Source organism: Bemisia tabaci, chromosome 6 (genome assembly GCF_918797505.1).
Source record: "Bemisia tabaci chromosome 6, PGI_BMITA_v3".
Classification (NCBI taxonomy): Eukaryota; Metazoa; Arthropoda; class Insecta; order Hemiptera; family Aleyrodidae; genus Bemisia; species Bemisia tabaci.
The window spans coordinates 19164457-19191014 of record NC_092798.1 but is presented as its reverse complement, the minus strand read 5'-3'; the positions used below and the strand labels follow the sequence as shown (position 1 = coordinate 19191014).

The window sequence follows — 26558 nt, the reverse complement described above, 5'->3', positions numbered from 1 at the left end:
AAATATAAAATGAGGGGCGAAGATTTTGAAATACCGCAACCGAGCTATGCAAATTTTCCAGTTTCACTATCGAAATATTCGACGATTGAATCACTAACAAATTGATATACTTAGACGCCCTTCATTCATACGATGTGTATTGGTAGTTAATTACCGACGGGTCCGAGACACGTATTTTGATTGCCCATTTTCAAAATTTCAACCTCAACTTAATTGATTTCAGATAGTAGAACATATTTTACAATATTTCCAGAGAGTATCCTTAAAGGGCAAACAATTCCAGAGACAAATAGATATTCTCCCTCTGCTTTTTGGCAACAGATGGAAACTACCAATTTTTCAGCCGGCAATACACAATTCTTGGAATTTTCTTCTTAGTTGTTGAACCACATAGGGAGCATTTGGTCTGGCAAAAAATTTCACCCAAGGCCAAACATTTAACGAGAGGGTACTCACACTCACATCCAAAAATAAAGTAGATGAATGTTCATTGCAAGAGTAAAAATGCATTGTCGTCGACCGAGTTACGAGCTTTTGCAATTTTATCGGAATTATGTTTTAAATCCTGCTTGCGGGTAAAATACGAGTTTAGGAATTTTCTACAGTTGGTAACCTTGGCTCCCCACCCAATATTCAATTCATCCTAATTTTAAAGATCAAAGAGACCCAGGTATTCTATGAACTGATTTTCCCCCACATCAAACATATTTTACGATAACATGCTGACAATGAAAAATAAACCCAATGAAGGGAATCGCATAGAAATGAAAAAATGTTGACTATATAGACAAAAATATTTCTGTTCTTGTGCCACTCTCGGTTGGTTGGGTAAATGAAACACAAAGCAACCCAAAATTTGGGTTGAATCCTGTAAAGTTTGCATTTTTATTAGGACAGGAAACAATGGAAATCCAGAGAAACCACAGAATCAATTGAAGACTCAGGTTATATGGTGCTCTACTTCACTGAAAAAAAAAACCTCTGGCCGTGGAAGCCGTACAAACTTGCGTGCTAAATAGACATATCGTCAGCGTTCCGGGCTCAGACGCCGAAAATTCCGGTTGTAGCACCCGGAGTGGTCGAAGCTACGGTTTCAGCACCCGGAACTTTCGGCCTCTGTGCCCAGAAGGGACGGTATGTCTATATAGCTCGTAAACTTTTTTTCAGTGTTCCCTCCAAACTTTTTCAAAATTTTGTTTTCAGTGATTAACGGAACTTTAGAGTCGATTTTTCTCTTCGGTGCAGTTCAGCACAATAAATTTGACGAGAGTGAAACAGAGATCGGAAAATCCCACTCTCACCAGGAACATTATCGCGGACATAATTTCGCGGCGAAGGTGAGGAAAATTACATCGGCAGCGTTTTGATCTCCGTTTCAGCGGCGCGGCGGACACGCAAAGTACGTATATAAAAGAAATAAACAACCGGAGGCATACGTGCCATTAGCACATGGGTAAGTTAAGAGCGCCAGGAAAACTGCAATATTCTAAAGACCTGCAGACTTGCGGTGCGTCGCGACTCTCGCAGAAGAATTTTTTATGACATAATCCGAACGTGCTGATACTCGGAACAAATAAACTGAAAGCGAGGAAAGTTTATCGGAACCATTATTACATCTCCCTCGCGATGATCTGGTTAATGCTTGCGGAATCCTTGTTTTCCGGAATCCGGAGAAAAATGCGGAGGAGATTTTTAATTACGTATCCGGGTCTTAGGAGGGACTGTATAGCTAGAGAATGAAACATTTCAATTAAAGAATGTAGAATTTGCAGGTGTCTGAAATCTTGAAAATGTATGTTTAAATTGAAACTATCAAGAGAAACAAGGACAAGGATATCCTTGGTTTGTAAATTGTACAGTTATAGGAGGAGATTATGACCAAAGAACCGAATTTGCTTAATACTTGTGTTTAAATGTGAAATGCCGCCATATGACGTTACGAGCTGGCACATTTTCTCACTTTAAAACCTATTTTATCACTATTTTCCGTACAAGAATTTTTTTTTAAAAAAGTACTGCGAACTCAGCTCACAAAGCACTCTGAGATGAAGCAATACAATTTCTCTATGCAAATTCTACATTTTAGTATAAAGCGAGGTAAAACTTGTTGAATGGGATGAAAAATTATTAGAAATTTTTCGGACTCGATTGAAACTGGTAATGATGGTGCAACAAAATTTGAAGATTTAACAGAGGAGAAAATCTTCAAAGTTCGCTCCTAAAGTGCCGTGCACCAAAATCTGAGCGCCCTCTCGCCCTCAACTCAATTGCAGCGTTTTGCAACGGCGTCAGACGCCGCGGAAAGACGCTCCTAAGGCTCTGTACCTTATAAATTTGATCATGTTAAACCGTGAGAGCTCACCATGACGCCAAACTACAGAATCAATCACCTCAGAGACTTTAACGCAGGGCAAGAAAGTAGGCGCACCGAGTAGTGCGAGTTACCTGACGCATATAGATCATATCATTTCAAATTTTGCTAATAATTTCTTTAGGCATTAACTCTCCACTCCTTTTTCTGGCTTTTTTCATGCCATAAATGTTTTTTACAGAGAAACACCAACTTACGAGTGCTGAAGACCACATGTAAGAGAAAGAACAAGAAAAGAATAATTTCTTGAGAGGCGCATAAAACTCACAACTCTTTCTTATACTTTCTCTTGCCAAAATTTTAGGGTTCACTAATGATATCCGTATTTGGAACCTGAGCATAAAACTCACTTGCGTCGAGTCATGGAGAGTTTGAAAGCCATTAATATTTAGATTTCTTTCTTTGGTATCAAATTGATGAGATATTGACTGTTATGTAAATTTTTTAAACTCTCTTTTCGTGATTAATGTCAAGTTCAATATGCTTTGCATGTTTTGTAAACGTATGTTTATTTTATGATTGACTGCATTGCAACATGAACGCCTCATCATGTAAAAACTAAGCTAAATCCAAAAGGAATATAAGTAATGCCAAGAGCAACAGACGAAGCTTCGAAATTACACCCCATTAAAACTCATCCAGGTTGCATTGTTAGTGAAACGGTAGAAGTTTCTTCACATCGGTAAAGTTTAAAAACGGTCTTAATGTTTTAAACCCCCTATCCTCTCTAGTGGGCTGATTATTGAAATCGATAGACAAAGCTATAGACAAAGAAAACATAAGGAACATGGAGTGATCCTATTGGTTGAAACGTCTGTAATAGACTAAGGGAGAACATGATGGACTAACTATAGGGTCTCTCGTGAGTTGCCGTTAGTTAATCTAACCTACGTATTTTGTCTATTCCAACCACCCGTTTCCACCAATTGGATCCCGCCTCCACATCCCTTTTGTCTTCTTTGTCTATAGCTTTGTCTATCAATTTCAATAATCGGCCCGCTAGTAAATATACACAATTCAACCCTCCCGATTTAGTCCGGAATTCTCCTAGCTTTTTAACAATTAATATTTGAAATTTTTACGGAAGAAATTATTTTTTCAAAACTGGGCTCAACAGCCATACCATTTGGTCATACGTTTGCTAAAATATAATATGCTGCACACAATCATTATGCACAGAGCTCCTCTCAGGATAAGTACGTCCATTTTTCGTATCTAAATTATTAAATTTTACGTTTTGCTGTCTACGAATGCTATCCGGTTATTACCTTTGTTTGACCCCAAATATTCGCTGTATTGGGCGGATTTGTGCCCTTATCCCAAAGCACACTTTGCCTGCTTACATCTCATTTCGCTGTAATGAAAGCAACGTAGCGTTACTTTCTGGAACGCTGTCGAATAATTCGACTCACCGTCGCGGGAGGAGTCGCAAAAAAGCTGATATTCTCGAGGAGCTTGCAGCATGATTCGACGCCGAGTATTAGGAAATCAGCGGTTTAAAATGCTGATTTTGTCACTGCAGCCGTCAAATCTTAATTGCCATGCGAGCACAAGTGTTCGCGCGGAGTAAACGGTCAATAACTTGAAATGAACGCGTATGGTCGACAGCCTCCTCGGCCGGCGCATAAAACTTAGAATATCGAAAAAAAAAGAACAAGTGACCATATACTCCACCCATCGTGTCCAGAATTTATCTGTCGTGCTAAGCATAAACGCCGTACAAGAAGTTAAATGTCAACAAATTTCCTCTCGGACAATATTTATATTGGAAGAAAGTTATGAATATTTTTCCTTGAGATTTTCACAATTTTTAGATCAAATTATGAATTAAATCCTCTGAAAAATCGGAAAAGATACACTCATAAATTTTCTTGAAAAATCATCATGATTTGCCGAAGGAAATTTGGCAACACATGATGGATGATACGAAATTCTTCCTTAGCACGGCAGTATTTATGGCCCGATATGGAATAAAATGATATAATTAGCGATCGAATGAGAAATCACTCTGTTTTCACTAATTGTTGAGACAATTTTTGTGACTTCTGAAACGACGATGACGCAGCAGTAGCAATCAATGTATTGATTAGTCAATATCTGGAGGATAGGTTAGCCCTTTCGCTTGCAATGTGTGCATTACATTGCATGAAAATTTGAAGAGCTCCGCAGGTGACCTCGCAAATGACATTAATGGTTTTCTTTACAGCATCTCAAACTGAAAACAGTTGTGCTGTGTGGGACTATGGCGATTTACTATCGGCTCACCTTGGTGCTTTTGTCTATCACTTTTTCTGTTATCTTGACCTAACTTAAGTTCTGTCATGTAACAGGAGAAAAGTGTGTCGGAGTCAGGAAAGGTGTACCTTATAAGGTATGAGATAGAAAGACGTAGGTAACTCGAAGAACACAAAATCGGAAACAAACAATTGTTTAATACTATTTTTCTCTATCTTTAACGTTTTTTTTAGAAACAATCACGAGATGTATAATAAGGGTGAAGGGCTAATAATACCTACCTACTAGTTAACGATTAAACTAATCAGCTTAGCTATCTTCAACTCTTTAAGACTTTTCTTACAATAAATATTCATTTAACATCTCCAGCACCACCTAGAATTTTCACGGATAATTTTTTTTAAGATTAAGGAATCAGATCCGTATTATTAGACCTAAATCAGCGACATTAGAAAAAAAATCGCATTCGAGCCGGCACCTGATAAGTGACATTAAGCAGAGATTTTAAAAGGACATGTCTTCAAAATGAAAAGGGAAAATGGAACAGTCTGTTGGAAATCGACTTTAAGCTACATCCAATAGGTAACCGACTGCACGCAAAATTCGTTACGTAAGATTATAAAGGGAGTGGGAAAAACATGAAGTTCAAGCCGCGGAGGGGAAAAGCGCAGGGTATAATTGAATGAGATATTTAATTTGAGCGCATGCCGCCTATTATCCCCCCTCCCGCCTATTATATCCCCTTCGAGCCCCCTCCGCTCCTAAATTCTAGTGCTCGTAAATGTAAATTCCTTCGCAAAGAAAATATTTTTGCCGTCTGCCGCCCACGTCTGCCGTGCAAGAATCTTGGAGAGACAGGAACTAAGTTTCCACAGACAAATTACAGCGGAATGTTTTCTGACCTACATTCACATTTTTGCGCCACCAATTTATTTAACCAGTTCAAAAATCGTAAGACTTGCCCCCGCAAAAGACTACAAATTGAACGAATTTAATCAAAATAAGCCTAACTGTATACTTCACGTCACCAAATTTCCTCTTATGTTGTATTTTCTCAACACAGAACTAAACAACATAAGGGACTGTTTAAGCTGACATCGTGAATGATGGGAAAATTACCGGTCTCCACTTTTCTTACCTCGCGTTTAAGTCACCAAGATTATGTGTGTCTTAAGTATCAACTCAGCATAATAGTTCCTCTTGCGTCATTGTTACGCTGCTGATGCCATCCCGAACTTTTAGAATTGAGCGAAATTTCCAGTGATTTTAGTTGTGTTGGTTTGTAATGGGCCTGTTGCAAACTTTTGCTAGAACAAAAATAAGAGTTGTTTCTTATAGATAATGCCTCAAAAATCACGATGAGCGCATCGGCAAAGTCTGAAATGCACTCATAACTTCACTATTTGCGTAAGAAATTTGCGGTGTTTTGAGCTTCCCGCTTCAAAAACGATACAACGGCACAGGTGAACATTTTGTTAGAGGAGTCGTTCCATCGTCGGCAATACTCATCATGGCCGACGACAATCCGCCAAAACACCTGTGAAGGGACGAGATAACACCTGAACAGGGTTAGACCAGATAACAATCGGCGTGTTTACGTTCATATTTTCCTTACCCGCCTTGATTGACCTTGAACTCTCCTCGAATTACGCGCGGAACTGCGCAAGCGTCGGCCATGATGAATATTGCCGACAATGGAGCGACTCCTCTAACAAAATGTTCACCTGTGCCGTAGTATCGTTTTGGAAGCGGGAAGCTCAAAAAAACCCAAATTTCTTACGCAGATTGTGAAGTTATTGGTGCATTTCAGACTTTGCCGATGCGCTCATCGTGATTTTTGAGGCATTATCTATAGGAAACAACTCTTATTTTTGCTCTAGCAAAAGTTTGCAACAGGCCCATTGAGAATCATCGGGTAAGTTTTTCTTCGAGGCAAAAACGATGAAACATGTGAGAAATGCATTTGCTCCTTGATCTCCGTGAAAATGAAGATCAATAAGCAGCAAAATTTTGCTCAATTTCTGTAGAAAATATAAAACATGAGAGGGGATTGAGGCATCGTTTTGCTGTAGTTAGGTGGATTTTGGTTCAGTCCATCCAATTATGAAAATCAAAAGATAAAGGATTGAAATCCTCTGGGTTGAAGACAATATTGGTAAAAATTTGAAAGTAATTTTTCCTCATAATTTCTGCCCTTTTTTTTTGAAATCTGTGCTATTATCGTTTTCAAGTTTACATCGCATCGGTATGTCATGATTTTTGCGAAATAACAGATGCAATTATTAACATGCTAAATGCAATACACTCAAATATTAATTGCAATACACTCAAACATTAATTACATACTTCCGGGGAACGTGTTTGTGGCCAACGAAAAAAATTGATCATTTGTACATCATTTAATGAGCGTATTCAATGTACAATTAAGTCATAAATCATAAGTGCAACATTTTCTGAATTCGATTTTTCTGACAATAACAATGATAAATCCTCGATACTGCCTACTTACCTACTTCCCAGAATGCAAAATTTTGAGACGTTTTTAATGTGTTAAGTAAAAGTTGTCAAACCACTGCGAGCGCACACAGGTGTTTTCCGGTAAACAATCGGCAACATCAGAGATACAGTTTCCAGTTAATATAAGTTTACCATCTCGACCTCGATTTGCAACCATCTAATCTCTCCGCGACTGTGAAGAAAACACTCACTGGATGCTGTGGGAACGTCTGATCAGGAAGTAGCTCGGTGAATATTGCTTTTAAGTGCAAGGTTACCTTGTTGCAAAATATTTGAGCATCCTGAGAGAAAATACTCCGTACTGTGCTTACTTCCTCTTTTTTCGTGACATGACCAGAGACTTTTCATCGATTTTAGTTAAAAAACCGCATGTATCATTTAATGACCGACATGATATATTTTTCTTTGAATGCAAGAAAAATTTTGATTTTTCCCCAGGGACGTGAATTCAATGAAAGTGTAACTCTTAGAAGAGTTCTTAAATGTCCTAATTTTTCCTAACCTTTTACCTTTTGTGGCCACTCAGAGGTGGATAAACTATTTATTTTCTTTCAAATTAACAAAATCAGCACTTGAGATTCAATGTCCCTTGTAGGGCTTGGGATGATTTAAACGTATGTTAACAAATAATTGCATCATATCGTTATCGAATTCCATTTCATATTTTAAAAAAATTAGTGCTCCAAAATGTCGGTATTGAGTTTCTTTTTTCTATCTCGAGATAGATGATGAACAAATCTTTATTACGTCAATTGCAAAAATTGACTCTTGAAAAATTTCTTATGTGCAGGCATCTGGTTAATTATGCGATCTTGATTTCCATCATCAAAACTCGAATGAATAATTGTGATTATGAAGGAAGCCATTGAAATTAGACCTGCATTCCCTCAAAAACTCTATTTCCCGACTGAATTTGTATCACTCGTGTATCGCCGGCTCTCAGTAACTTTTTAAAGGCTCCTCGATTGCATGACGACTCGAAATGAGACGCGATGTAGAATTAGCACTGTCAAAGCCAATTTGAAACGGTCTCTAAAATTTTAAAGTATTTTTTCCCTCGACGCGGCACGACAGACGCGGAGTCTTAATTTGCTTAAACCTTCGTCACGCATGAGATTTTGAAGCACTTATCTCATTAAAGTCATGCGAATTTCAAAGAAACTTGAAACAGATTGATTGTTGAGATGAAAAGTAAAGTAAGATGATACCCTTATCTTCCGAGTATAATTATTCCGATCTTCTTCACCGCAGGAGGGAAAAAGGCTCACCTCATGGCAAAATTAGCAATTAGTCCAAACATGGAGTAGCCGTCGGCAACTCACCGTTACCTTTGCGTAGTTGTTGAACGCTGAGCTCGAGTGTCTCTGCTTTCTAACGTATATTCACACGGTGACTACGTAATATTTTCACTACCGAAGATTATACCTCTGTTATTCTTTGATAAATGCGTACCCTCAAGTTCAATGCATCCATATTTATCTGACTAAGTACAATTTATGACATCAAGATGTAAACTCTTCGTCTTCATCTGTCTTTCTTTGAAATATATCTTGGCCGAAGGAGATCAAAAGACAGAATTGGCAAACGCTGAACGAATTCCGCATTCTAAAGGTCATGTTTGACGCAGTATCGAAGAAAGTCTAGGAATATTTTTGTCTCGCTTGGACATCAATAAGGCAAACATCAGTCATAACTTGACGTATCCGATGACTTAGATGGCCCGCAATTTTCAATATCGTACGGGTCAAAAATTGTCCCCGGCTGTTCTAGAATACAGTCGAGATTTTTGGTCAAAAGCAAAGTTACCTCTAGAAATGTAATGCATATTTTGATACAAATTGTTTTCATCAGTTTGAAAACTGGGTCAAAAATGGAGTCAGTTGCAACCCAGTTCCCATATCGAGAGTAGTCTGAGTCGAATCTGTTTTCATTTTCAAAGTGCGATGAAATAAATTAGCTAGCTGCGTAGACTTCCTCGTGTTTAAGGAAAGTTCATTCCTTGAACCATTTACTTGAGTGGGGGCATTTATGGTTTTTTCACGGGTTTCAGCATCAAAAGCAAGATGCGTATATTTTTTTGAGGGATGATAATAACTGCAATGATTGGATTTATGCCTTTGTTAAAATGATTGTTTATTCTTCCCGCAAGATTGTTTTGAAAACATAATTTAAGCAAATAATAAATAGCAAAATAATAAACAAATGTTATACGTGCATTCCATTGCATGAGTTGCTCAATTCGCTGAGAGCTCGGAAAACAATACGAAAAATACTAATGGAAACTTAACTTCCTCTGCGTGGAAACCACGAAAATCCTGATTGTGTCTAACCGCAGAGACAAGTCCTTCAGAATCTCATAAACGGAATTTTGAGATGGAATGTTGGGATGACCAGCAGGAGCTTCAAAATATTATAAGTATAATAAAATTCAATCAATATCTTTATATTGTCGATTTATGTTTTATAGATCTCAAGATCGAATACCATTTAACGAGTTATCCTCTTGAAATATTTTGCTGTTCTGAAACGATTAAGTTATGAGTTGGAATGTTCCCAATTTTTAATTTGCACGAAAAATGTGTTATCGTTCAGTTTTTTCAGTACTCTCCATTTTTTTATATTTTCAAAAATCAATAAAACCATTCGCGTGAACATGATTATGGTGATATTTTAAATAACTGTGCAACTTTTATGGCTTTCATCCCTCCCTCCTCTCCCCCCAACGAGGATTTAAGGAGAGGAAAATGATGTGACTTTGGGAGGCTAAAAATATTTTTCGACATTAGTACGCCAGCGTTGAGCAGAAAAAACGTCCTTATAAAATATTTTTTCAATACCAATAATTGCATAAAGAATTTCCAAATCAGTAGATGTACGTTTTCCACTTTAAAAATTTTCTGTCGGATTTGAACCAATGCCCCTAAACTAATACTTGCAGCGAACCATTCACAATGTGTATGTACGTATTTTAGTCCGGAGGTGTTTACATCCATGAAATCTCCTTTTGAAAGCCATAGCTCAGTTTAATTATTTCCTGTTGCCCACGTTATTTTCCTATGGGAGAATGGCGCAGTTGAAAGCCGTTTTCTTTATCGTCCTTTGAGCATGACCCTCTTTCAGTCGCGAAAAACACCCAAGCAATAAGCACCGAGAGGTTAGTGGCATCGCAACCTTCACGTGCTCTTGTAGACCATACAATTGGTGATTGATGACTAAGAGCGTCATTTAGTCATACAGAGGAGCCTGACAGCGGCGCATTACGCCGAACTCATCTCGCTATTTTTGTTGGGCTCACGTGAGCGTCTAGACCACTTCTATTAAACTGAAAAAGACACGAGGCTTCATCACTCACTGATATATGCTAAGAATTATGGGAAATCATAAATTATTGAGCACTGATGACTCATTTGTCATTCAAGAGCGCATAGCTGCGCATCGGCAATAGTGCAATTGAGGGGCTTGGAGGACAAGGCGCGTAAGTGTAGTTTTTGAAAAAATTGAGTTATTGATGATTTTGAGTAAAACTAGTCTTAATGCATACTCTCTGAAAAATTCGCTACCAAATTCCAATTTTTAAGCATCAAAAAGTGAGTTTGGACTTTCTCTCCGGAATAAGGATCCGTGTAATTTAGAAGCTTCGAACACGTATTCCTCGAAATAGCAAAAACTCCACTTACGCGCTTTGTTCTCCAAGCCTCTCAATTCTAAACTTTAATAATCAAAACAGTTACATTTTAGTTTTTACAAGATAATAGGGGTAATTCCTTGAAAAAGATGTATTATTTACGAGGCTGTTGGTATGCATAGTCTTTAAAATTTGTTAATTCTGAACGTCTATATAGTTTTTAAAGCAAGAAAAAACCTTAACGTTTTCATATACATGCAGCTATGAAGCAAAAATGATCGACTTTTAGCATTTGTAACAGGAAAACGCCATCACATTTTGTGCGTGGGGAAGGGGCATCCATCAAGTACGAATACTCGCATTAAAGCGGCACTATTGAGCAAATCAAAGCGCCTTCTTTCATTCGTATATGCAACATGGACATCCGCAGTGCACGTATAGTTGTATTCAGATACTACCGTCAACACTGCCTCCCGTCTTATAACAAAAAATAATGACGATTCCCGAGAGTAATTTTTAAAACAGCGAGCTGTAGGGAATTGGTAGTACAGTGTCATGTAAACCAATGCCTCAATGCTGGATATTCTCAGCACAATGCAGAATTTCTAAATTGCATTTACGAATGAAAGAAGACGCTTTTATTTGCTCAATAGTGACGCTTTAATGCGAGTATTCGTACTTGATGGATGTCCCTTCCCTATGCACAAAATTTGATGGCGTTCTTCTGTGACAAATGCTACAAGTCGATTTCTTTAAATCAGTGATTATTATATGTATTGTGCTCTCCGAAGATTAAGAAGGTACTTTGAAAACCCAAGTAGAATACGGATCTTTTTCAAGAGGCCCTCCACATCCTGTGCAAGAGTATATTTCCGCGAGTGGTTGCACAACTAACTAGTTGGTCCGTCGGAAACGTGCAGATCATACACCTACTTTTGTGTGAAACGGAAAAATCCTGAGCACGACGAAGTTTAAAAAACTAGAGAATCGAGTCATGCTGAGAGCGGCTTTAATGACATCGAGAATCATGCTTTGAATAGATAATTGAGGCATCTTCCAAGCAGATGAGACCACGCGAGTTTTATGTGAACATGAAAGACTTGGAGGCTATAAGGTGCTTCATTCATTAATTCATTCATGCTTTGGCTACAACTTAACGACTACCAACTTGAAGCTTCAAGTGTTCATCCGACTTGCGAACCTCTTAAAACGCTCACAAGCAGCAGTTAAAACTTGTGAAAAGCCGATCATTTACTTATACTCTACTAGGCATGAGTTTCTTACGCTCAGTTGTAAATCGAACCAGAAAATTTTATCAAACACCAATAACCACTAAATCTTTTGTAAAAATTCTCAATAACAGCTGCAAAAGTTGTAAAAAAAATGGATTTTGACTGAAAGATTGATGCTTTGTAAAATGTCGGTAGCTCCTCACACGGAAAAATGAGTGAAACAAGAAGCACGCGTTTGCTAAAAATTTTATCCAACCAGTTTTTCTAAGCCCCAATTTTCTTGACTCTTACATTTCTATTTATGTCTCATAGAAACCGTGAAATTCAATTTAGATATCCCCTACGTACAGTTTATAGAATCGACGAGAGAACCTGTGAAAAATGCATTGAATGCAATGTAAAACTACCAAAACTTTTGGGGCAAGATGATCAGTCAAGGCAAACATTCTCGGCTAAATCAGCCGTTGTATTAGGTTTAATTTCAATAAACTGTTTATAGTATTAGTCTAGGGATTTTTTTTTTAAAAAAAACAAGGGTAGGCAGCCCAGCAGGTAGACCTCTAACGATAAATAATGAGGCACTATGAGCTACCTTCTTCCAATTTATTTATACACCGATAAATGCAGACAAGACGCGTAATCCTATCTTTTTCCTCGGATGTCTACTTGGCTTCTTAAGTTTTTCACTCTATAAGTAAATCTCTCGCCATTTTGTGCATTTTCTATCTAATGTGCAACATAAGCCTCCTACATCAAAATATTTATCTGTCTGTATTCCAACCTTTTTTTCGCATTAGATATGATTATTTTTAACGAAGCCCTTGCATGCAGAGTTGCACCTCAGGATAAGATCTTTCGGAGGAAATCTCGGGACCCGAGACGGGAGCAACGGAAACTGGATAGTTCGTTCTAACATGGCTGGACACTTCATCATTGAAAAGGTGGCTCCAGACAATTTATTGATGTGCACTCTCATTTATCACGGTTGAGGCGTAATTGTTTCGCATGTTTATGAAATTAGCTTCTTCTTCTACCTCCTTTTCGCCGCGCTTTTCGCCATGGGAGGCACCCTAATACTCTAATTATTTTGTGATTTGTTCGCACCTCCTGGCAGGTCTTCTTGTTACTTTTCGTTGTAAGACTCATAACTAATATTTTACTGACATTAATATTTCGGATTTCATCATAAATAAATAAGTTTGGCAAATCAGTCAATCTTTTCTACATAAAATAAGTACCTATAAAAATACGCTGCAATAATTTCATCTTTCCATCGTCGCTTTTTTGCCAAATTTAAGTGGGATGGTTCGGTGCCATTCGATCAATTGAATTACATTTTGCAATCAGGAACCACTTTTTCTGGCTCTCACGTAAAAGTACATATCTGAATCGGACAAGCAATAGCATATATGTTGTTTCTAAAATGAAATGGTGGATCCTCATTGCAAAATGTAATCCAGTTGTGACTAAGCTTCAATTTTTCCAAATGGATGATAAAGTGGCATGCGTAAAAGCTCTATTTTAGAATGTCCATCATATGTATTCCTATGTTTTAGGTGTTCTTAATTTTTCATGAAATTTACGAATGAAGTTTCTTTCAAATGTTAATTTTAGCATTTTGAACTGCTGTGAAAATATGATTCATTTACTTCCGTAAAGGTATTGTGTCAAATTTATTTAGAGCTTATTTGTTAGACGTGTGAATGTTAGCTGAAATAATCAATCGAAACTTCCAAAAAATGCCAATTATTGCAAGCTCACGTTTCTAATAATGCTACCAAAAGTTAAGAAGAGTAAAACGTAATGATACTCGAAAAGATGACTAATTTTGGTATCCCGATTTTATCTACTTCTTTCTCTTTCATACATCCAAAAATAGTAAACAATCTTGTGCCATCATATCAACGCATGAGCCTTAATGACAAACCAACGTGAGCTAAGTACGTTGTTAGTATCAACCCACATGTGCCGAATTTGCAAGAGGCAGCAACCTAATCGTTATTTTGCGAACAAAAGAAGAAAAAATAAACTATAAATAGATTCTTTGTAAATAATCATTCAACTCCTTCAAGCTTGCAACAATGCTGGCTGTTCGTGTCGGTTTTTAAAATTGCCTTTTAGGTGGACGAATGCGACTCAAAGTGACCTTCCTGAGGAAGCGGAAAAATCATTTTCTCAGAAAATCCTCTCACATAAGAACGACGGAGGAAATAGCAGCTCTACAAATCCTATCAAAAGTAGGATTAAGGGGGGGGGGCTATCTTGATGCTTCAAGCCATTCTGCAAGGCTTAATCTGTGGAAACCAAAAGAAAAATGAAGAAAATCGTCATCGCTAATGTTTTAGATATTTCCTCATGTATATTTTGTGAGTTTGGCATGGGGGAAAAACGGCGAACAAGAGCACCTATTTATATTTTAAAACCTTAAATTTTAAAGGATTAAAAACTGTCTCCTTAATGAACCGAAGAAAGGTACACGAGTAGATTTGGCAAAGAAAAAATACGGATAAATCTTCTCGGACTGCCTCCATTGGTGTTACTATTGATGTTTTATTGTGTTTGGTAGGGTGGGTGTGTACGTTTATTTATATATGGATAGTAATGAGGTAAAGGGATTTGCATAATATTTTTGGCGTGGCCTTTAGCAAAGAAACTGATGGCACAGGTACAGGTTCCAGTGCTTAAAAATAACCTGCTTCCTTGTAAAACTCATTGATCACACGATGTATTTCAGACCAATCGCACCATGCACGATGCTGACTGTTCGCGTCGGTTTTTAAAATTGCCTTTTAGGTGGACGAATGCGACTCAAAGTGACCTTCCTGAGGAAGCGGAAAAATCATTTTCTCAGAAAATCCTCTCACATAAGAACGACGGAGGAAATAGCAGCTCTACAAATCCTATCAAAAGTAGGATTAAGGGGGGGGGGGGGGCTATCTTGATGCTTCAAGCCATTCTGCAAGGCTTAATCTGTGGAAACCAAAAGAAAAATGAAGAAAATCGTCATCGCTAATGTTTTAGATATTTCTCATGTATATTTTGTGAGTTTGGCATGGGGGAAAAACGGCGAACAAGAGCACCTATTTATATTTTAAAACCTTAAATTTTAAAGGATTAAAAACTGTCTCCTTAATGAACCGAAGAAAGGTACACGAGTAGATTTGGCAAAGAAAAAATACGGATAAATCTTCTCGGACTGCCTCCATTGGTGTTTACTATTGATGTTTTATTGTGTTTGGTAGGGTGGGTGTGTACGTTTATTTATATATGGATAGTAATGAGGTAAAGGGATTTGCATAATATTTTTGGCGTGGCCTTTAGCAAAGAAACTGATGGCACAAGTACAGGTTCCAGTGCTTAAAAATAACCTGCTTCCTTGTAAAACTCATTGATCACACGATGTATTTCAGACCAATCGCACCATGCACGAGCTTTTCTCTTGCCGCCCCCCCCCCTCCCCAAAAATCCTCAAGTTTGATAATAGTATTTTGAGTCTTACTCTTTTCTCTGACCCAATTCCAACAGTTTTGTGATATGCCTCTTCGAGCACTCACATCGTCTTGTTTCAGTTTCTTGAAGAACGTAACAAAACGGGCGAGCAACTTTCTTAATGACTTTTTTCCCGAGTTGTCCAGGCGCGCTTAATTAACAGAATTATTGTGATTTATGGAGCAAGTTTCACATAAATTCTGTGAGCCAGTAAACTGACCTCAAAATATATTATTTTCGTGGTTCGATCGGTTGATCTTTATGAAGAGACTAGATCATGTTTCTGGTACCACTAAAGATTTTATCCAGGAGGATAAAATCTCTTATCCCTTTTTTGGCTCTTCGGGTATGATAAGAATGTGAAAGGGGTACTTGTCTTCGTCGGGTGAGATTTAAATGGACAAAATTGAGCGAAATGTGTCCTTAACGGTTCGTTTAAGGACTTTCTTTCTTCACCACGGATACTCCAATTAATGCATTTATCCCCATGTTTTATCTTTTGGCGCAGACTTAATTACTCCTCTGCGCCAAGTTCGTGGTCTTGAAACCTGATGCCTCAAAATTGGTTTTTTTTTATAAGCAACTTTTTAATTCTAGTCCACCGGCTCTTTTGACGATCAAGAAGCCTCGACTGGACGTCGTATTTAATCAAAGGGAACCATCTTTATTGTGACCCTTTTTTATTTAAATACGTCCAATTTTAGAGTTCCCGTCAAATTAGTTTACACATTTTATAGTGGGATATCTCCTACATTCATCCTTGCATTTTGTTTCAATTCTAAAGTAGGAACTGAAGGCCCCCCCCCCTTTTTTAGAGAGGGGGGAGGGGGAGGGAGAGTCGTGTCTTATCCAGAGTGAAATCAAAAATGAGTTCCCTCATATACCTGAATCCATCGGAGTCTGAAGCCCGTCCCTCAACAAGGCACGAGAGCAAGCGGAAAAAGAGAAGAAAGGGATTGCAGATTTTCTGTCACCCTCAAAAAATGTCTAACCTTTTTCGCGTGGTGAATCCATGACAAAAAAGCCAATGGCTGAGTGCCAAGGAAACTTCATTATTTTTATCCATGCCAAACTTTATTTTCATCGTAAAGACAAGGATATTTTCAGACGTTTCTATTTTTCTAATTATCAAATTCATGTGATATACATTTGATGTACTGATTCTTTCAACCAGACACGTGTTCCCGATTTCAATGAGTCTGAGCACCACTTAGGGTGCGATGATGAGACCTATTGGTGAGATACCCATACTCTAAAAAGGTATCGTTTTACAATCCACTTTAAAAACAATCATTAGTACGACGAGATTTGGGTAGTTTTTGAGGTACCGGAAACCTCAATGGCACGCAAAGTAAATCGCTTTTTTTATGAACCCTCTCGGTTTGTAATAATATTTGATGATATTTTTATACAAAATCATCATCGAACATTGAATTTAAATGGCATATTGAGTGTGGATACTGGCTTGCTGGTGATGAGCAACGATCATCAAATCACGCTTTCCAATAATATCTCCTGAGGAATGTCAAAAGTAATCCGAGTGGCTAAATTTTGAAAATCAACAGTCAATAACCGTGCCTGAGAGATTTTTAAAGCCTCCAGTTTGGTTATGGACAAGAGAGGATTAAGTGCCACGGTTGCACACAACAACTGCGTGTTTTTGTTACTTGTTGTCGCTCTTTTGACGTAAGGGCTTTCTTCTATTTCCACATGAGCTCCGGTAAGCATGGAGATAAATGGACAACAGAGCGCACGTGGAAATTAAGATACGCCCTTTTGTAAAAGGGGCGATACGATGCCGTGTAGTGTACCCCGATCAATTCACGTCCCTGTTTCCACCTTGGAGACCTTTGTAACTTTGGCTCTTGCAGAACCTTTAATTTAGGCACATCTCATCTGATTTAGTCCCATGGAAGAGATTCCAATAGAGGCCGTAGCCCCCCCCCCCCCCCCAAAAAAAAAAGTCTACCCTGGATTTTTGTAGTTCTGGTATTTTTTGAACGAAGAAGCTCGAGTCGAAAACCATGAAAAGCGGCCATTTTGGCTTTCAAATCCCTGTTCGAGGCAATGTTTTTTACTGAAGGGGTTCGATGGTGGCTACACTTAAGAAGAATTGGCGTTGATGTGAGATCACTATGTTTACAGGGTTTCCGAGCTCTCTTTGGTGTAGTTACAGGATATATACTTCTGTTGTGAGGACAAAACTTGGGTCATCAGCACAGAGTAATCCGTGTTTTCATTAGACTCATTCTGTAACTGTGATAACAAAGAATATGCCTGAAAGCTCTGTAGACAGAGTGCTCTTTTATCAGCATCAATGATTTGTAAAATTAATTACCTATTTTAGTTAATATGGACCTTTTGCCGTCGAAAACAGTTTGAATCACTGAAATTCATAGACGGGACCGATTTTGGCCATCACCTTAACGAAATCCCTCCTTTCTTGAGGGAGCTCAATGTCAAAGTCTGTAAGTACACCAAAGAAAACTCGGGGGCTCAATTAATAGAGTGTTGTCTATTATTAGCGCAACTTTTTCGCGCATAAAACCAATCACCCTCATCAAATGTAGACGTTCTCCTATCAAAAAAGTTGAAATCATAGACACCTAAGGTGGGCCTATTTTGGTTCTACATGACGTGCATGAGACTCTTCCTCTCATGGGAGAGTAAGCATTGGGACCCAAGTTTTCAGGGAACGTCAAGTGGTGGAAACGGATGCATTTAAATCAAAAGGAACTATATCCATTGTGACTTAAACCCTATAATATACATACATTCTTATGGATTTCAGGGCTCGTCAAAATGGATTTATAGTTCCTTTTGATTTAAATACGTCCAAATGGGAAAGGGGAATTTCTCGGGAGCGCACCCGGTGGTTCTATGAAGTGTTAGTGACTGATGTGTATTCAGGTGTCTTAGACCCCTCATACCGGGCTTTTTCTTGGTTATTTTAGGTCGGATGAAGTCAGAGACTGCGCGCTCGAACAGGGAATTGAGCCCCAAAGAATCCAAAATTCATGGCCGTGAAGCCCCCTCCAACCCTTCCTCGGGGGGTTAAGGGGGTCGTCACTATAAAAGTTGGGGTTGCCTCCAAAACTTTGGAATTAATCTATCCAAGTCAGAAAGGACGGAAAATCTCACCCTAAATCGGACTTCCAGAAATCAAAAATCGGACCACCCTTGTTCGAAATATTGGCCCTGTAAATGGGGGACGGGGTCCCCCACCCCAAACTTCAATATCGCTTTATGACGCCCAAAGAAAAGATATTTGCCTAGGTAATCGACCACCAGGAATCTGAATCGGACAGTCCCGAAACTCCCTCCCCCACCCCAAGCATTTTTGGATGCGATACAGAGGGTCCGTAATTTCGTAAATTTTCCAAGTTTATGACCCTTCTGCCGAGAATCTCCTAGAACGGGAAACTTCCCACTTACAGCTAGATCCTCAGGGAAAAAGTACCTTCCTGATGTCATGCATGCAGAAACCACCATCGTCAGGACGTCGTTAGGTGCGCATGATGATTACCTTTCAACTCGAGTCCCTCCCGGGTGCAACGACCACGCTCCAGCATGCACTCAACAAGCATCTTGAGGATCCTCTCGTTCTTCATCACAGCATCCACGTTGATATAATCGTACTTGGTCGTGTACGTCGCCCGATTATTGCTCTGGGCCGAGGCCAGCCGATAAACGAGCGAGATCACTTGGAAGTAAGTCAGGCACCGCACTATGCTCTCCGAACACACCATCGCGCCGACACGGGACACAGGACACCACGGGACACACGGCACGCACCCGGCTCAACGCGTTCGCATCACACTCCGAGATTCGCACGACACCGTGGGAGCGTCTACACGACCTGCACTTCGCCAAGTTCACGGTTCAACCGCGACGGCTACATCTCCTCGACATCGCCGCCGCGGTGGCTCCCGTTGCGGCTACTCCCCCCCCCCTGCCGCGGGACCCTCCCCCCCCCCCCTCGCGGGCGTAGCTCATCATTGGCAACTGCCCTGGGCGTGAGCGATGGATGAGCAGCGCGGTCCCACTCTTAATCGTTTGGAGTCGGATAATTATAAGGTCGGAGTCGGACGAAACTCGTTTCGCTAATTTTCACAGAAAAAAGGGAAACCGCGCGTGTGATGCTCCCTCGAAACTGGATACTCGGGCGCGTTTTCTATTTTTCTCACCTTGGTTCCTATTCCGATCGTTTCGGCGTTGCGATATACTTCCCCTAATAGGACAATGGTGCTTCCAAGGTGTTTTTAAAATATTTCCCGGAACAAAGTGGTATTTCTTAAAAATAATAGCAGTGTAGGTCTGACTCGAAAATTCTTGGGGGTGGTGATACGTTTTTGGGGAACACTCCTCTTGGGCGGGGCCCCTCTTACTAACCTATAGTCCTCCTTTCTATGGGGTTTTCAAGTTTTCGGGGTCCCTACAAGAAACCTGCCGAGGCCCTTTGAGCCACCTGTCAGAATTTCTGGGGTGCGCACAAGCAACCTTGCACCTCTGACCAGACCGCCCCTGGGCGAAAACTAAAACAACACGACAAACTAAAACAACAAAATAACACGATAGTGTTGAAGAGCGCTCCCTCATTGATGTCTAAATTGAGAGTAAATTGATTCTGAAAATGAACTGAAAAAGAATACATATCTTCATTGGAAGATTGGATAGTTAAGGCGCCAATGTAACATTATAGGTCACTTCCACCATCTTGCATTTTCGAATTTTAAAAATTTGACTGAAAATTCGAGGTTTCCGTCAAAAAGTACAGGGACCAAATTTCACAAAAATCGATCAATCAGGCGCAGAGATACCTAGGATTTTCTTTAAACAATTAGTTCCTTCTTATTTAATTCAATATCGCGGATTTCACCATCTATAGAATTTCACGAATTAAATCTATCTGAAAAAAGTATTTTTTACCTCTCTTATAGATTTTTCTCTTGTGGTGGTATAGTGGGTGAGTTTTTTCTTTATTCGGCACTGAAATTACAGAACGAAAATTGGTCAGCTTGGGCTCTGCTAATGTTTAAATTGACTCTAAACTCCTTGAAATAATCTTAAGTGAAAAAGTTCTAAAAAGATCTTTTGTAATGTCAGAAGGCGTACAGAGGGTCAGTGGCACATACCTCTACTTTTTGCCGAATAACCTATGACCATTTGTTAATGCTTAAAATCAAGATGATTTTTCCAGACTAAACAAATTTGTTCGAGCACGCGTGATAACACGAGTTACAGGCTCTCGTCATAAATTACGGAAGAATTTGATATTTTGTGAATGCGGAATACTAGACAAAGCACAGATTTTAATTTTCAAACAGATTTGGGAAATCCGAGACATATAAAGTAGAAAATAATGTAGTTACCTGCTTTTAATGTCTGTGAAGGAACTGACTAGCTGCCATTTGATTGCTCAGAATATCGCAGGCATGTAAATACACCTATGATTAGTGGCATATTTCAACTTTTTGGACGCTAATTGCCTCACCTGACCTCACCTCATAACTTCAGTGTTACGTTGATTCGTTGTTTATCCACACTTGGTGGGCGTTATGAATAGACATCAGTTACGTTTAGGAGACAATATAATTCACAGTTAGATTGGCAAACTGAATCAATTATTTGATTTTCTTCTTCTACCTATTGATCCCTAATTATTTGATCTCTATTCTTTAGCATCACTGGAAAAAAAACACATTGGATCTAGAGTCCAGACTCTTGAAAACATCGACAAGAAAAAATACTCTTGATTCAATCAGATTTTTGCTCGAATCAAAACGAAATCCGCTTAAATTAAGAGGCTTGGTTCTTGATTTAAGCCAGATTCTTATTGAATCAAGATTACTTTTTCTTGTCGATGTTTTTAAGAGTCTGGACTCTAGATCCAATGTGGTTTTTTTTCCAGTGTGTGTTTTGCCTTGACGAAAAACTCACCAGATAATTCGTCGTTACAAAGTAACAAAACTCATTTTACCGGACTTTTAGCTCAATTCTGAAAGCTCAAGATAGCATCGGTAGCGTAACAATGACGTAAAAGGAACTGTCAAGCTGCGTTGATACTTAAAGCACAGATTTTCTCGGTGACTTAAACGCAAGGTGAGAAAAGTAGAGACCCCGTAATTTGTCCATCATTCATTGTGTCGAGTGTCGTCAGCGCGGGCGTGTCAGTTTCAATAATTACTTAATGATATACAAATCGCTAAAAATGTTTAAATCGAGTACACACAATACTTTAATCATGATAGATTCCATGCTTCAATTGGCACATCGTTTACTCTTTGAATAGGGATCGTAGTTAGAAATTATCAATTTCCGCGGGGTTCCAATTCTCCAGCTTAAGGGGATTACTCACTGAAAGAGACATATTTTTACGATCAAATGTATAGTTAATGACGAAGTCCGTCCCGACAAAATGAAATTCCTATATCCAGTCGTATATGAATACATATTTTCATAAAATGATTTTTTTGATTTTTATTTTATTTGTTCATTTCGATTCAACTATTCAACTTTCGATTGAACATTTTCGATTCAAACTAAATCAATGCAATCGTTGAAAAAAGCGGCAAATTAACAAAAATCTTACTCGGCACATGCCATTTCTTTGGTTTGTAAGTTGGTGACGACTACATTGAATTTCAAAAGATAATCCAATTCGACAGAAGACGTTTGCCCAAAATCATGCGCTCAGAAACTTTATTTTTGATTTTTACGTTTTGAAATATTTATATAAAAAAGATTATTTTACGGATTTTAAATTATGCGTTGAGGCAGGGGCGGACTGGCCATGGGGGCGGGGAGGCGATCCCCCCCCCCCCCCTAACAATTTGCCGCGGAGGTCCCGAGGGGCCCCCGCGGCGAATTTTTTTCGAGTCATCGTTTTTTTCCCGTAATGTTGTAATTTTCTTGTTCTTTTTAATCACTAAAAGGCCCGAATTCCTTGAAAATTTGTCTCTAAGAGACATGGAAGGTCGCCAAAAGCATTTGTGATGAAGACACCCCCGATGAATCCTGAGAACGGGTTATTTTGAAGTTCAAGTACTGTAGAATCCAACTCCAATAATGCCTACGTGTTTAAAAAGTGTGAAATTTTCAAAATTACCGAGAGAGGGCCCTCGGACCTTCTTAGAGGGGCCCCCGAACGACAGGAGGGGCCCTTACATTTAGGTCTCCTCCTAACTTTTCGACAACCAGTCCGCCACTGCGTTGAGGGTTTCAGTAGCCCACAGCTTACTTTAAAAACGTGGCAACCACGCCGCAGTTTTCTTCGAAGGAGTAAATTGATGTCATGTACTCGGTTCCTAATAAGATCCTTTGATAAGATTCATCCCCAGCTAACAACTGTTTCAGAAGCTTCCTTTATTACTCCAATGATACAGGTGGTATAATTTGACTAATTCTACCTTTACGCAAAAGCCTCGCACGAAATAATTAAACTTCTTAGGCACACTGTATTAAATTTTACGATAAAAAGTAGGAAAAGCGATCGGCTTATGCAAATGGCTGGCATTTCATTCGCCTCGGGTTTTCCTTAATATTGACATTTTATGTTCTTTTGAAAACCGCCGCAGGCAAATTTTTGCCGACAAGAATGGCAGGAAACTAGTGAAATGAAGAGAGAGGATATGGCTTCATCAATAAATTTTGTGGCGGTGCTATTTTTTAGGATTGGGACACAAATAGTTCCTAGTGGATAGATCTCTGAAATAGATACACACTTGGATCAACAAAAGACGCTCATTAAAAGATTTTGTTTTCGAATGATTTGATAAATCTAGCTACCATCAACAGCTACACTATAAATGGATGGTGACTTTTTTCGGCCGTTACAAACATCGCATTAGTGAAGTTACCGATATTTCAAGTTTGCTTTCTTCAAATTATCCTGTAGGGTTACGAAATAAGTAAGAATAATTCTGCGCAGAAAACAAATATGTGAGGACGAAAACAAGGGAAAAAATTATCGGTAGTCTTATTCACATCGAGTACTTACTCCTTTATCTGTCTGTCATTGTAAGGAAAAAATGGAGTTTTAAAATAACCCAACCCTTGGCAAACACGAGACGTAAAACATTCCAAACATTGGAAGGAAAAGGAGAGGTTGTGAATAGCTAAACATGTCAGTCCGGTTGCTATTATCAAAAATCAGAAGATATTTTTAGTGCTCTAAATTGCTACACTTCAGTTATAAGACACCAAAATTAATAGTTGCACTGATGTACTCAACTCTCTGAAAAAGAAAGTTATTCTTCTCCAGGTATTACTACAAAGCTAAAGTAAGGGGCTTGGAGGACAAGGCGCATGAATGCAGTTTATGAAAAGATTAATATATTAATGATTGCAAGTGAACCTGTAGTCTTAATGCATATTTTGTGGAAAATTCGCTCCCAAATTCCAATTTTAAGTGCAAAGAGTCAGTTTGAACTTTCTTTTCACCATAAGGATTAAGGATCCATGTAATTTCGAAACTTCAAACACGTATTTCTCGAAAAAGAAAAAACTGCACTCGTGCCCCTTGTCCTCCAAGCCCCTTAAATAATCTTCCTCTGCCAAAATTGTCAAAAAACAAACCAGCATTATCGAGAACCCTGGAATTAAGTTACGTCACCTTTTTTTTTGGACCGCCGAATTTTGACCCTCTTTCATTCTTTCCTAAAGAGGAGCTTCGTTACTAATAAACCCTTAACTTCCTCAGAAGATAAGAGTCTCTGGTATCACCTAGAGTCCTTTATACTGAGAGTCAAGACAATGTGAATCCATTCCTGATTGGTTCCCGTATTTTAGGCCTTCACAGTGTCACAAACGGGAATAAAGATTACATTTTCACCGATTGCAAAGATTACAATCTGGAATGGACCACACCGAAAAAAATAATATGCTGTTTTAGCATCTAGGATGTCAAAAATGTGTCTGGTGATCCCAAGATGCTGCTTTTACTGCCCCCGCAGTTGAATTTGCATTCACAGGATGTAAAATTAACTGCGGGGGCAGTAAAGGCAGCATCTTGGGATCACCAGACACATTTTTGACATCCTAGATGCTAAAACAGCATATTTTTTTTTTTCGTGCAGGGAATTACGGGTTTTGCAAGGAACACACGGAATGAGAGAAGGAACGGAGAAAGGAATTTGAGAATGAGCCGATCAAAGATTACGAAAAACGTTCAATTTGTGTAGGTAATCTTTATTCCCGTTTGCGACTCTATGAGGGGGTGTTGTCTTGACTCTCAGTATAAAGGGACTCTAGTCCCACCTCGAACTAAACTTCTTTTTATCAAATAGGGGCTCCCTTTGGTCCCTCTCGTGGGACCTCTAATCACAAATGCGAACGACTAAGGAAAAAATAAACCAACGATCGGAGTTTTTTATGGTGTAAATTATAATGCGTGCTTACAGTCGGTCGCGTGAGAAATCCTTAACGCCGCTAAGCGCGGCGCCGTCATGCGTCAGAGCTGCGTCCTTAGTTTTGTAACTATTTCCTCTCAGAGTATCTAGATTTTGATACATCGCGGTAGAACGACCGAGAACACTTGTAAACAAACTAAGTAACATCCTGTAAAAATTTTGGAGCCAACTTTTGATATGAAGACAGTTTAAATCCAGTCGAATTGGATTTTCCAGAAAAAAGAGCAACCTGCCTCTCACGCCGGTAAATTTTCGTTTTTTAAGTATGGTATATCAATCTGAAAAGGGATTCTTATCGCTCCTATAGAGATGCTCTTGTAATGCTCTCGATGGATTCCAGATGTAATCTACTTCTTCTGTCATTGATACAACGTTATACATTTGTGGAACAATCATTTCGATCTCGGTAACTATTTAGTTATACCACACAACTTGAGTTGTTTCTATGACTGGAACAGCAGGGATGACCTGAAATTTATCATGAGCATTATAAGAGTAACCATACTTTTTTCCTTGCCAATCATTTGTGTTCAGTATTTGTAAGGTGTTAGGACAAAACACGCTTCCTATGTAAATGGCAAATTTGATGTATTTTTGTTCTTTTTCTTTTTTTTTTTTTTTTCAAATCTCCTGTAATGAGAAGGATTTTTGCTCATCAAAGTGCCCTTTTTGAGTATTGAAAGAAAAAGAGGTATCATTATACACACTTTCGTGCTCAAATAAAGGGATATATTGGAGGACAAGGCGCATAAGTGCAGTTTGAAGTTTCGAAATTACATGGATCCTAATGGCGGAAAGAAAGCTCAAAGTGCCTTTTTAATGCTTAAAAATTGTGATTTCGGGAGCAAATTTTTCACAGCATATGCATTAAGATTAGTTTTACTTGAAAATTCAAATCATTAATAACTCAATTTGTTCAAAAACTGCACCTTGACATCCAAGCCCCTCGAATGGGCTTTCAAAAGTAAATTGCGGTGCTCTTTTGTCACTCATATGCAAGCAGCAATACAGGGTGAGCGAAAAGTCCCCGACCCCCCCTCTAACTTTTGAACGAATTGAGCTAGGGAAATGAAACTTTGGGGATGTTCCTATCTCAAAGGGGACCATCTTTCGGGGGAGTCAAAATTTTGGTCCCCCCTCAGGGGGGGACGGGGGCCCCCCAACTTTTTTTTTTCAAATGGCAACCCCTATCTTGTGATACCTCATTCGAAAGAGCATAAAAAACTAAGAATTTTGGCGCAAACCGCAGATCAATATTTTAATTTTTGACCGAGTTATGATAGGTCAAAGGTCAACTTTGACCTATTTTCAAAAAATCATAACTCCGGTTCAAATTATCGTAAAGGAAAAAATAAAACGGGAAAATTTACCAAATTGTGTCCGCTTTTAAGTAAAAATTGCAAAAATCACTTCGATTTAATTTTAAGGGGGGGCTCGGACCCCCAAATACGTCAATTCAAAGGTCATTCAATTTTCCCGCGAAATAAGCCAATTTCCCCTGGATTTGCCTCCACATTATCTCAGTAAGGTCAAAATCAGTTCAACATTACGTTGGCAAGTCCCCAAATTTCGGGAAAAGTTATAAAAAAATGATATTTAAGGTAATTAAATTTGACCGTTTAAATATCATTTTTTTTAACTTTTCCCGAAATTTGGGGACTTGCCAACGTAATGTTGAA

The 26558-nt window shown here is 38.8% G+C and overlaps 1 protein-coding gene across 1 annotated transcript in view; it reads right to left on the bottom strand.

Annotated features, from left to right (window-relative positions):
- Nucleotides 1-19380, bottom strand: part of LOC109042107 (putative odorant-binding protein A10) — a 42518-nt gene extending 23138 nt beyond the window's left edge. Inside the window, exon 1 of the mRNA XM_019058673.2 lies at nt 18996-19380. Within this exon, the coding sequence (XP_018914218.2) occupies nt 18996-19218 (223 nt within the window). The 5' untranslated portion in view covers nt 19219-19380. The remainder of the gene's footprint in view (nt 1-18995) is intronic.
- Between the last annotated feature and the right edge of the window lie 7178 nt (nt 19381-26558).